Below are 10966 nucleotides of genomic sequence, written 5' to 3' on the forward strand. Positions count from 1 at the left end.
CAGGGAGACCGGGGAGGGTCTGGCGTGGACCGGGGGGTCCTGCGGCAGGGAGGGGCAGATGGGGCATGTGGGCAGGAAGCGGAAGCCAGGGCCACCCTTCACTGCAGACGAGCACTGAGCTCACTTCTCGCTCAACACAGCCAGAGCTGGAGGTGGGTGCCCGGCGCGGAGGGGCCTGTGGACCAATGGTGAGCCTCGGAACCCCTGGGTTCTTGGGATGGGGGCCACAGGCGGTCGGGGCTGGACTGTCTGGGCCGGTGGAGCTGAGGAGGGCCCCACACTGGCTCCGGGGAAGAGGTGAGACCTAAGAGAAGTATGGCAGAGGCTGGACCTTTCTCTCACCTGAGCTGGGCTCTCTGGGACTCCGGGCATGGCCCCCGGCACCCCACGCTGGACCAGGCCCCCCTCAGGAGCCCTGGGAAGGCCCTCACCTGGTCTTCCTGTGAGCGGGAACTTGCATTCCCGGAACCTGGGTGGACAGCCTGGGGTGCTGGGGGAGGCTGGCTGCACCTCAGCACCCCTCCCCCGACACCCCCCACTTAGCCTGTTCCGACCGCAGACTTCCTCTGGCAGCTGCGCCCGCCTCCCCCAGCCCCCGGCCCTGCACGCCTGGGGCCCTCAGGGACTGGGAGTAGAACGGAAACCCTGCAGCTGGGGCAGCCCCGTGGTGGGGAGGGAGGAAGAGGGGCCTCACGGACCCCTGCTTGGGGACCTGGCCAAGCAGAAGATGAGCAGTTGCCTCAGGGTGGGTCCAGGCCCCTCCATCCTCCATCCTCCATCCCAGGCCTCAGGGAGAGCCTGCCCTGACACCAGCTAGCAACCTCTTTCCCGCCCTCCCATCTCCTCCCCCACCCACCCAGGCAGCCTAGACACGTTTAACCCATGCTTACTGACTATCTACTAACATGCTTGACCCAGAAAGCCCCCTTCTCCTAGCAGCTTATTGTGGGGGGTAGATAATAGACATAAAAAATGAGTACAATTATCTCCTGATTAGGTGGCATTCGAGGAAAAAGGCGCTGAGTGCTGGGGTGGGCTGCAGTGATAGACATCGGGGTAGAGGTTAAGGTCAGGTTCAGCCTCTGTCCGGGCAGAGGGAACAGCCAGTGCGAAGGCCCCAGGTAGGTGGCTGTATGCAGCAGTTGGGGGAGGTGAGTGGTAGGGAGGAGGTTGGAGGAATGGGGGCCGATCTCACAGGGCCAGAGCCTGGTTGACCAAATAAGGCCTTGGTCTTCTCTGCTTGGCTGTCCCAAGAGGATCCCAAAGAGAAAAAAAGGAAAGTGGTCTTGATCACCCAGCCTGCCCCGCACCAGGCCCCACCCCAGGTGCTGAGCCCTCTGAGCCCCTGCCTGTCTCCCACAGGCTCTGCCCTGCACCCTGGGGCTCGGGATGCTGCTGGCCCTGCCAGGGGCCTTGGGCTCGGGTGGCAGTGCGGAGGACAGCGTGGGCTCCAGCTCTGTCACCGTTGTCCTGCTGCTGCTGCTGCTCTTGCTGCTCGTCACTGGCCTGGCACTGGCCTGGCGCCGCCTCAGCCGTGACTCGGGGGGCTACTACCACCCGGCCCGCCTGGGTGCCGCGCTGTGGGGCCGCACACGGCGCTTGTTCTGGGCCAGCCCCCCGGGCCGCTGGCTGCAGGCCCGAGCTGAGCTGGGGTCCCCAGACAATGACCTTGAGCGACAGGAGGATGAGCAGGACGCAGACTATGACCACGTCACGGATGGTGGCCTGCAGGCTGACCCCGGGGAAGGCGAGCAGCTATGTGGAGAGGCGTCCAGCCCAGAGCAGGTCCCCAGAGACAGTGACACAGAGGGCGACCTGGTCCTTGGCTCCCCAGGAGCAGCAAGCGCAGGGGGCAGTGCTGAGGCCCTGCTGAGTGACCTGCACGCCTTTGCTGGCAGCGCGGCCTGGGACGACAGCGCCAGGGCAGCTGGGGGCCAGGGCCTCCATGTCACCGCACTGTAGCGGCTGGTCTTGGTGTCCCATCTCTGCCACGGCCACTCACTCGCTGTGCCTCTGCTTCCCAAGATGCCATGGCTGGATTGGACCCCCACCCCACATGCCCACACCTCAGACTGTCACCCCCCACCAGTTCCCAAGTCCACGTGTACCCCCCTCACCACGGGAAGGGCCCCACCCCCACCGCCACAGGCATCAGGCAACCGTTTGAAATAAAACTCCTCCAGCCTGTGACCCTGTGGTCCTACAGAGACCCCTCCCTCCCGGACCAGGGACTCCGCCTGGCACAATGCAACCCACCCCTGTCCCCAGGCGTGCAGCGCAAAGAGTCAAGTCAGCGCCATGATTCAGCCCTTTAATCTTCCACGGGAGCAGCTAGCTGAGCGCGGGGCATGGTGGGTGGCAGGGCCCTGGCCCCAGCAGTCGTAGCCTGGAGCCCTCCGTGCCCATGATTCAGGGGCACAGCTGCCCCAGCAGACACACACTTTCACACGCACTCACACCCCACTCCCAGACACACCCCCAGGTCTCTGAAACTGGCCCAGGGTCCTGCTGCCCTCACAGCCACAGGGATAGGGCTCAAGGGCTGCCCTCAACCCCACCCAGCTTCCTAGCGTCCTGGACGCCCACGGCCCCTCTTGGACTTCTTGGTCCCTGAGGGGGGACGGATGGGGAGAGGGGCGGTGATCGAGGGTGGCGGTGGCGGTGGCGGTGGCAGGAGTGGAGGTAGAGGTGGCTCCACAGGCTCCGGCAGGCTGGGGCTGGGCCGAAACCCCTCAAAGGGGGAGAACTTGAGGGGGCTGCAGGGGAAACCAAGGCAGAGTAAGAGGCTCCTAGGCCCTGCCAGGGCCTGCCAGCACTCGATCAGGGAAGGCAGACTTTCCCACCTGCCCAGGCACACAGGCCGTGGGCTCCACAAACTCCCACCTAGGCAGCCTGGCCGCAAGGAGGGTAGGGACTGAGGTCCTCATGGCAGACACAGCAACCTAAGCCAACACTGGCTGACAGACGTGGCCAAAGCACCCAAGGCTGGAGCTGGCGTCCTGCCTGCTAGTGTCCCTACCCCAGCCACACATCCCCACATCCCTCAGTACCTGATGGGGGCCCGGGGGCTACTGTTGAGGCGCCTGGGTGAGCGCAGCTTGGGCTGGAAGGAGAAGGCCTCCTTGATGCTGTCCAGGACAGACGGCGCCACGTACGTGAAGCCCTGGGGGCGGAGGCAGGGCCATGCGACACTCAGTAACTTCCATCCTTAGCCCCCATCCCTGCCCTGGTCCCACAGTCCCCAGGCCCCGCACTCACCAGGAAGGCCTGGTTGGCACTCTCGCTGAGGGCCGTGCCATCGGGACTGTCCACCGGCGTCTGCTGTGTGAAGCGGGTATCAAACTGGCTCACGTCCTCCTCTGACTGCTGTGGGCCGACCAGAGAGGGGAGGGGTCAGAGGGCACCAAGATGCGGGTTCTCCACTTGCCACCCGCCACCGGCTACCGGCCACTGGGCCTGCTGCTCACCAGACAGGGCCTGAAAGGGGGGTCCACACGCCGGGCCAGAAGGTCGTCCCAATTCATGTGCCGGAAAAAGGGATGCCTCTGTGGGTAGAGAATACCCCAAACCCACTAACAGCTCACCCTGCTTGCCCCCTTGGTCACTCCCTCTGCCCTGGGGCCCTGCCCGTTGCCGGCACCCTTGGAGACTCAGCCCTACCCCTGGTGGTGGTCCCAAACCCACCTGCACATCAGCAGCATCCCCTGGACCACCCCCAATCCTCTGGCTGGGATTCCGTTTCAGAAACTGCGGGACCAGGAGAGAGGGTGAGGGCCTGGGCAGGTACTGTTCCTGTGTCCCCACGTCCCAGGGCTAGCTGGAGTGGTGGTCAGGTGACATGGGAGAGAATGCCTTTGGGTGTGGTTCCCACCTATGGATACCCTGGGGACTTTCAAGTTTTGGTCAGTGGAGCCACCTTCTCCACAAAGGCTTTGCAGAGGCTCCTGGGCCCTGGCATTGCCCCAAGGCGCTTTGGTGAGGCGCCAACTCCCCATGTGGCTGCCCGGCCTCCCCCTAACACCTCTGATGCTCGCCTTTGATGGAAGTGTGGCCAGCTCATCACAAGCACGTCCCCGGTTAGGACTCAGCCTAAGGTCTGGGCTAGGGCAGCAGCTGGTCTGTGACAGAGCTGAGACCTGGGCTGAATCCCTCACTTCAAGGGAGGGGTTCCTTTCACTCCCAGAGGCAAACGCACAGGCCAGGGTGGCCCTGGCTTCCCCACAGCCCAGAGAGACTCAAGAACACGTGCTGAGTGGCTGGCAGGGCCCCAGAGGAGTCCCACCTTTTTGACAAGGTCCCGGGCATCTGGGGTGAGGTAGGGGGGCAGCGCCAGCTTGCCCTTGATGATCTTATCCATGGTTTTCTTCCGGTTCTCTGCAGTGAAGGGGGGCTGGAGGAGGAGGAAGGTGAGAGGAGCCTTGTGGGCCTCCCACCAGGCCCTGCCCTTGCCCCAGTAGGGGGGCTCCTCCCACCCCTGCCCCTGCCCCTCCTCCTCCCAGGGGGCTGGACTTGCCGATCCAGTGAGCATGTCGTACATCAGGGCCCCCAGGCTCCACCAGTCCACAGCCCGGTTGTGGCCACTGTGCACCAGAATCTCAGGGGCCCTGGGGTCCAGGTGGAACTGTCAGTCAGGCCATGCCCCTTCGGGCCGTCCTCCCGACCCCTGGGCCAGCCAGGTGCCACTTACATGTACTCAATGGTGCCGCAGAAGGTGTGAGTGACGGCGCCCTCATGGATCGACTCCTTGCAGAGTCCAAAGTCAGTCAGTTTGATGTGGCCTGAGGAAGAGTGTTGGAGAGGCATGACCAGAGCCCCATCCCACCCACAGAGCTCCTCGGCAATCCCCACAGACTGCAGACCCCGCCTGCAGCTGCCCGTGCACACATGCGCACCCTGGCTGCTGAGCATGATGTTCTCGGGCTTGAGGTCCCGGTAGATGATGCCCTGGGAGTGGAGATGGCCCAGGGCCAGCGTGATCTCGGCCAGGTAGAAGCTGCAGAAACAAGACAGGGTGAAGGCGGGAGTAGGGCAGGGACCTGGCGGCCTCAGGAAAGTGGAGGAGTAACACCCACCAGGCTGTATCTTCCAGAAAGATGCCCTCTCGTTCCAGATGCATGAAGAGCTCGCCACCTGCCACACAAACATGTCAGCAGCCACATGCTGGGTCCAAGTCCCTTTATACTTTCTGAGTCTTTATTTCTTCTTGGGGAAAGTGGGGCTCATAATTCCTGCCCTACCTGCCTCACAGAGCTGCCGTGGGGATTCAATTCAATTCAGCAAACATCTACCGACGCCTACTCGGTGCCTGGCCCTGTGCTGGGTGAAGCTGGGGACAGGATGAAGAGACCCAGCCACTGCCCTCAGGACGCTCAGTCTACTGGGGAGACAGACATGTACATGACGGCTCCAATACGCCAGGCCCAGGCCACAGCTCCAAGAGCTTAGCCCAAAAGATCTCGCAGAGGAGACAGGGAAGACAGAGTGAATCCCAACACAACAGAACAGAGAAAGTGCGGTTTGCTGGGACTTTAAGGGGATGCTGAGATGGACGGAGCGAATGTAGAGCATGGAGGCAGAAGCTCGCAGGGTTCATCTGGCCCAAACGAGGGAAAGGCAGGCCAAGACTGCTCACAGCCAGCAGGGGTGAGGCTCACAGTCAGCCGGCCTAGGGGTGAGGCTTGATCTGGGCAGCAAGCCACAGGACTGAATAGAAGGTCCGGGAGCAGCCCCAGGCTCTACGACCTCAGCAGTAGGCGGAGGAGACACTAGAAAGCAGGTGAGCAGGAGGTCTCAGTCCAGTTAGAAAAGTACTCTGACCAACCCACCAGGCCCCTGAGAGTGGACGGATAGAGTAGGACGCTACAGTGAATGAACCAGTTGGACTGGGGACTTGACAGGATGCAGGGCACACAGGAGAGAACAAGAAGACAAGGAGGGGAGTAGGAAGAGACACAACCATCCTCTGGACTTCTACCCAAATTCCCACCATGCCCATCCACTCCCAACACACGTGAGGGACACAGTAGGTGCTGGACAGACGTTTGCTGAATGAATGAATGAATGAATGAATGATGGGACAGATGCACGGATGGATGGGTGGATGGGTAGGACAGAGTGGGGGCCCCTAGCCAACCCCCACAGACTCATCTCTCAAGAGCTTTCCCCCAGAGCTTCCTATGCTGGCTCCCTGCCCCCGCCACACACCCCTGCCTGGGCCCGCACTCATACCACTGAGGCACTCAAGGATGAGGTAGAGTTTGCCACCAGTCTGGAAGGCATAGGCCAGTTCCACAATAAAGGGGTGCTTCACAGACTCTAGAATGTTCCGCTCAGCCCGTGTGTGTGCTGTGTCCTTGGCGTTGCGCACAATTTTGGCCTGGAGACACAGGAATTGGTTAGAAACTAGGGCATCCAGGCCGCGCACGGTGGCTCACACCTGTAATCCCAGCACTCTGGGAGGCCGAGGCAGGCAGATCACCTGAAGTCAGGAGTTTGAGACCAGTCTGGCCAACATGGCAAAACCCCGTCTCTACTAAAAATAGAAAAATTAGCTGGGTACAATGGTACATGCCTGTAATCCCAGCTACTCAGGAGGCTGAGGCAGGAGAATTGCTTGAACCCAGCGGCAGAGGTTGCAGTGAGCTAAGATCACGCCACTGCACTCCAGCCTGGGTGTGAGTGACGGCGCACTCATGGATCAACCCCTTGCAGAGTCCAAAGTCAGTCAGTTTGATGTGGTTGAGACTCTGTCTCAAAAAAAAAAAAAGAAAAAAAAAGGCTGGGCGCGGTGGCTCAAGCCTGTAATCCTAGCACTTTGGGAGGACGAGACAGGCAGATCACGAGGTCAGGAAATCGAGACCATCCTGGCTAACACAGTGAAACCCCATCTCTACTAAAAAATACAAAAAATTAGCCGGGTGAGGTGGCGGGCGCCTGTAGTCCCAGCTACTCGGGAGGCTGAGGCAGGAGAATGGCGTAAACCCGGGAGGCGGAGCTTGCAGTGAGCTGAGATCTGGTCACTGCACTCCAGCCTGGGGGACACAGCGAGAACCCGTCTCAAAAAAGAAAAAAACTGGGGGCATCCAGAGCTCCTCAGACCATCCGTCTGTTACCTGCTGCCATGCTCTGTCACTCCATTGTATTTCTCCGTAATTCTGCTGCTGTCAGCCGTCATCATTTCCAGGGATGGGTTTATTCTCTAACACAGGGTTTCTCAACCTGGGCACTACTGACACTTGGGAACAGGTCATTCTTTGTTGTGGGAGGCTGCCCTGTGCACCGTGGGACATTCGGCAGCATCCCTGGCCTCTACCCACCAGGTACCAGTAACACTCCTCTCTGGCCTTGACAATCAAAAATGTGTCCATGCCAGGCACAGTGGCTCACATCTGTAATCCCAGCACTTTGGCAGGCTGAGGCGGACGAATCACCTGAGGTCAGGAGTTCAAGACCAGACTGACCAACATGGTGAAACCAAGTCTCCACTAAAAAGTACAAAAACTAGGCCAGGCACAGTGGTGCATGACTATAATCCCAGCACTTTGGGAGGCCGAGCTGGGTGGATCACCTGAAGTTAGGAGTTCAAGACCAGCCTGGCCAACATGGCAAAAACCCATCTCTACTAAAAATACAAAAAAATTAGCCAGGTGTGGTGGTTCATGCCTGTAAATCCCAGCTACTCGGGAGGCTGAGGCAGGAGAATCACTTCAACCTGGGAGGTGGAGGTTGCAGTGAGCTGAGATCGCACCACTGCACTCCAGCCTGGGTGACAGAGTAAGACTCCATATCAAAATAAGTAAGTAAATAAATAAAAAGACAAAGATGTGCCAGGTGTGGCGGCACACACCTATAATCCCAGCTACTCAGGAGGCTGAGGTAAGACAACTCCTTGAACCCGGGAGGCAGAGGTTGCAGTGAGCAGAGAGTGCACTACTGCACTTCAGTCTGGGCAACAAAGCGAGACTCCATCCCAACAGAAAAAAAAAAAAGGCTAGGCGCGGTGGCTCATGCCTGTGATCCCAGCTCCCAGCACTTTGGAGGCCAAGGCGGGCGGATCACCTGAGATTAGGAGTTAGTGACCAGCCTGGTGAAACCCCGCCTCTACAAAAAATACAAAAATTAGCTGGGTGTGGTGGCAGGCACCTGTAATCTCAGCTACTCTGGAGGCTAAGGCACAAGAATCACTTGAACCTGGGAGCCGGAGGTGGCAGTGAGCCAAGATCACACCACTGCAATCCAACCTGGGTGACAGAGCGAAACTTCTTCTCAAAACAAGGAAAAAAAAAAAAGTGTACAGACATGTTGTCAAATGTCTGCTGGGAGTCAAAATTGCTCCCATTGAGAATTACTGCAAGACAATACACATCACAACAGACAATAAACCAGTAAATGCCAAAGACAGGGCCCCTCCTCCACTGTGTTCCCTGCTGTCTTCCCAAAGCCTGGTACAGCACGTTGGGAATGACCAAAGCCTGGTACAGCACGTTGGGAATGACAGTCACACAGTATTCCTTGGCTGAACAAGTGACTCACCTTCCTTAGGACTTTCATGGCATATATTTTGCCCAAGTTGGTGCCTTGCACCTTTCGCACCTGGAACACCTGTAGGGCAGGGGAGACAGGATCAACTTCCCTCTCCACATCCTATCTTCAAGAAGCCCCACCCTAAGCTCTGGCTTTGGGACCAGGAGGCCTAGGCCCTGCCAAGGGTGGGGCAGTGAAGATTTCAAGTCCGATTGGAGAGGATTTGGCCTTCCCTCCTTTATGTTTCTGGTTCTGAATCCCATTAGAAGCCTTACTGATTCACAAGTCTAATTTGTTTTGAGAACCCTTTGCTGCCTCCAGATGGAGGCTGTGAGGCAGGAGGAGGGTGCGCCCGCCTCTACCTTGCCATAGCCCCCCTTGCCCAGCACACGCAGCAGCTCAAAGCAGTGGGGCCCGATGCGCTCTGGGCAGAGGTTCACGCTCGTCTCAGTCAGCTCCACCTCTTCATAGTGTCCCACAGGCCTACAGACACAAGGAGTTAATGAGGACAAGGCTCTAGTGCTCCCCAGTTCCCCTTCCCCACTCCATTCCCCACTCCCCCAACACGACCCTCACTCACTCCAGGCCAGCTGCCCTCAACTCGGCAAGGGGACACACGTCCTGTGAGAACCGAGGGGTAAGAGTCAAGGAAGGTGCAAGGATACCTCCCCGCTCCCGCTCAGGTTGGACTGCTTGGCCCAGGAGAGAAGGGTGTCAGGGATGGCAGCTGGCAGGAGATGTGCAAGAACTGGGAAAAAGCCGAGGGCAGGAAAAGTAGAATCGGGGAAAAAGGCTGGGGTTCTGGAAGAGAGGTCGGGGTGAGGGTGGGATCAGAGCTTAATAGAGGCCGGGATCTGAGAAGGATCTGGGTCTGCAAAGGGTCGGAGCCCGCTCCGGGCGTGCGGAGCCGCCGCTCGGTTCTCAGCTGGGGGACAGGATCGGCTCCAGGATCCAGTAGAGCCAGGGCGGGGCACTCACCGCGGAGCTGAGCTCTGGCTCGCCCTCGCCCTCGCCCTCGCTGCCTTCCTCCGTCTCCAAATCCAAATCAAACACGGCCGCCATGGAGGCGCCGGCCCCGCGGGGCCCTCGGCCCGTACCTGGCCGCGCACCGACTGACAGTCCAGGACCTGAACATCATCTCTCCGCGACGGCTGCCGCGCGCGCCGATGACGCAAGGAGTCTTGCTCCCCCTCCGCAAAATCGCTTAGCCTGGTGGGGAACAAAGATGGCGTCCGTCGCAAGGCCTCTCGGGAATTGTAGTCCTAGAGTGGCTAGGCGCCCAGCCTTCAGCTGCGGAATCCTCTCGGCAGGACCCTCGGTCTTCCCAGCACGACTCTCTGGGAGCCCGTTTTGGTTCTACGGAGAGTTTTGAGTTTGGATGGGGCAGGGTCGGAAGTGTATGCAGGTGTGAATGTAAATGCAATCCCCAGCCCTGTTGGAGCCAGGTACTGCCAGGCCGGCTGCGTGATGAAAGGCAGGTCGCGTTGCTTTCCGTTCGCTCCTGAAAGGGAGACACTGGCATCAGGGTCTCCTCAAAGTGCCTCTGGCTCGAGGACCCTGCAGATCGGAGCATTTGCTGAGTGGCCAGCTCACTGCCAGGTTATGTTGCCAGGTTCCCGCCTTAAATAGGGTTTGGGGGTCAGTGATACACCTGTAAATATGAGATTTTGTTGGCGTTTACTCCCTCGTCAGTTTAAGCACATTTAGGCACCTGGTACAGAATAGACACTTCAAAAAACGTTGTTGAGGCTGGACACGATGCCTCACGCCTGTAATCGTAACACTTTGGGAAGCCAAGTCGGGAGGATCACTTGAGGCCAGGAGTTCAAGGTTACAGTGAGCTATGATGGTGCCACCACACTCCAGGCTGGGTGACAGAGTGAGATCCTGTCTCAAAAAAACAAACAGGTCGGAGGCGGTGGCTCACACCTGTAATCTCAACACTTTGGGAGGCTGAGGTGGGTGGATCACTTGAGGCCAGCAGTTGATGAAACTCTGCCTCTACTATAAATACAAAAATTAGACAGGCGTGGTGGCACGCACCTGTACTCCCAGCTACGGAAGAGGCTGAGGTAGGAGAATCGCTTGAACCCGGGCAGCGGAGGTTGCAGTGAGCCAATATCGCGCCATTGCACTCCAGCCTGGGCGACAGAGTGAGACCAAGTCTCAAAACAAATAAAACTCCAAAACTTGGCCGGGCACGGTGGCTCGGACCAGCTTGACCAACATGGAGAAACTGTGTCTCCACTAAAAACACAAAATTAGCCGGGCATGGTGGTGCATGCCTGTAATCCCAGCTACTCAGGAAGGCTGAGGCAGGCGAATTGCTTGAACCTGGAAAGTGGAGGTTGCAGTGAGCCAACATCACGCCATTGCAGTCCAGCCTGGACAACAAGAGCGAAACTTCGTATCAAAAAAAAAAACAAACTGGCCGGGCGCGGTG

The 10966-nt window shown here is 59.0% G+C and overlaps 2 protein-coding genes across 3 annotated transcripts; one reads left to right on the plus strand and one right to left on the minus strand.

The window, feature by feature from the left end:
* Positions 1–48: 48 nt before the first annotated feature.
* Positions 49–2190, plus strand: PTPRCAP (protein tyrosine phosphatase receptor type C associated protein). Its single transcript, XM_023186058.3, has 2 exons — positions 49–188; positions 1363–2190. Exons 1-2 carry the CDS (start codon positions 66–68, stop codon positions 1960–1962), a joined length of 723 nt encoding a protein of 240 aa, XP_023041826.3. The 5' UTR covers positions 49–65; the 3' UTR covers positions 1963–2190.
* Positions 2191–2296: 106 nt separating this feature from the next.
* On the minus strand, positions 2297–9683 carry RPS6KB2 (ribosomal protein S6 kinase B2). 2 transcript variants are annotated; one of them, XM_023186057.3, is made up of 15 exons: positions 9502–9682; positions 9104–9144; positions 8886–9006; positions 8533–8601; positions 6229–6376; positions 5073–5130; positions 4893–4993; positions 4688–4778; positions 4514–4604; positions 4283–4390; positions 3685–3747; positions 3468–3545; positions 3259–3366; positions 3051–3163; positions 2297–2756 (listed from the first exon to the last, which is right to left on the minus strand). In XM_023186057.3, the coding sequence occupies exons 1-15, from the start codon at positions 9583–9585 to the stop codon at positions 2567–2569; spliced, it is 1464 nt and encodes a 487-aa protein (XP_023041825.2). In that variant the 5' UTR covers positions 9586–9682; the 3' UTR covers positions 2297–2566. The 2 variants fall into 2 exon arrangements, with proteins under 2 accessions (XP_023041825.2, XP_026303460.1); XM_026447675.2 differs by having other exon boundaries at positions 4283–4604; positions 9502–9683.
* Positions 9684–10966: the final 1283 nt, after the last annotated feature.

The sequence above is a fragment of the Piliocolobus tephrosceles genome, chromosome 13 (genome assembly GCF_002776525.5).
Source record: "Piliocolobus tephrosceles isolate RC106 chromosome 13, ASM277652v3, whole genome shotgun sequence".
NCBI classification, from domain to species: Eukaryota; Metazoa; Chordata; class Mammalia; order Primates; family Cercopithecidae; genus Piliocolobus; species Piliocolobus tephrosceles.

Bases quoted from the DNA above. Each gene is read 5' to 3' on its own strand.
- PTPRCAP (XM_023186058.3), top strand. From the start codon at position 66: ATGTGGGCAGGAAGCGGAAGCCAGGGCCACCCTTCACTGCAGACGAGC. The intron at 189-1,362 runs GTGAGCCTCGGA...TGTCTCCCACAG, and splicing joins GAGGGGCCTGTGGACCAATG to GCTCTGCCCTGCACCCTGGG.
- RPS6KB2 (XM_026447675.2), bottom strand. From the start codon at position 9,585: ATGGCGGCCGTGTTTGATTTGGATTTGGAGACGGAGGAAGGCAGCGAG. The intron at 9,007-9,103 runs GTGAGTGAGGGT...TTGTGTCTGTAG, and splicing joins TTGAGGGCAGCTGGCCTGGA to GCCTGTGGGACACTATGAAG. The intron at 3,164-3,258 runs GTGAGTGCGGGG...CTCCGCCCCCAG, and splicing joins GTGCCAACCAGGCCTTCCTG to GGCTTCACGTACGTGGCGCC.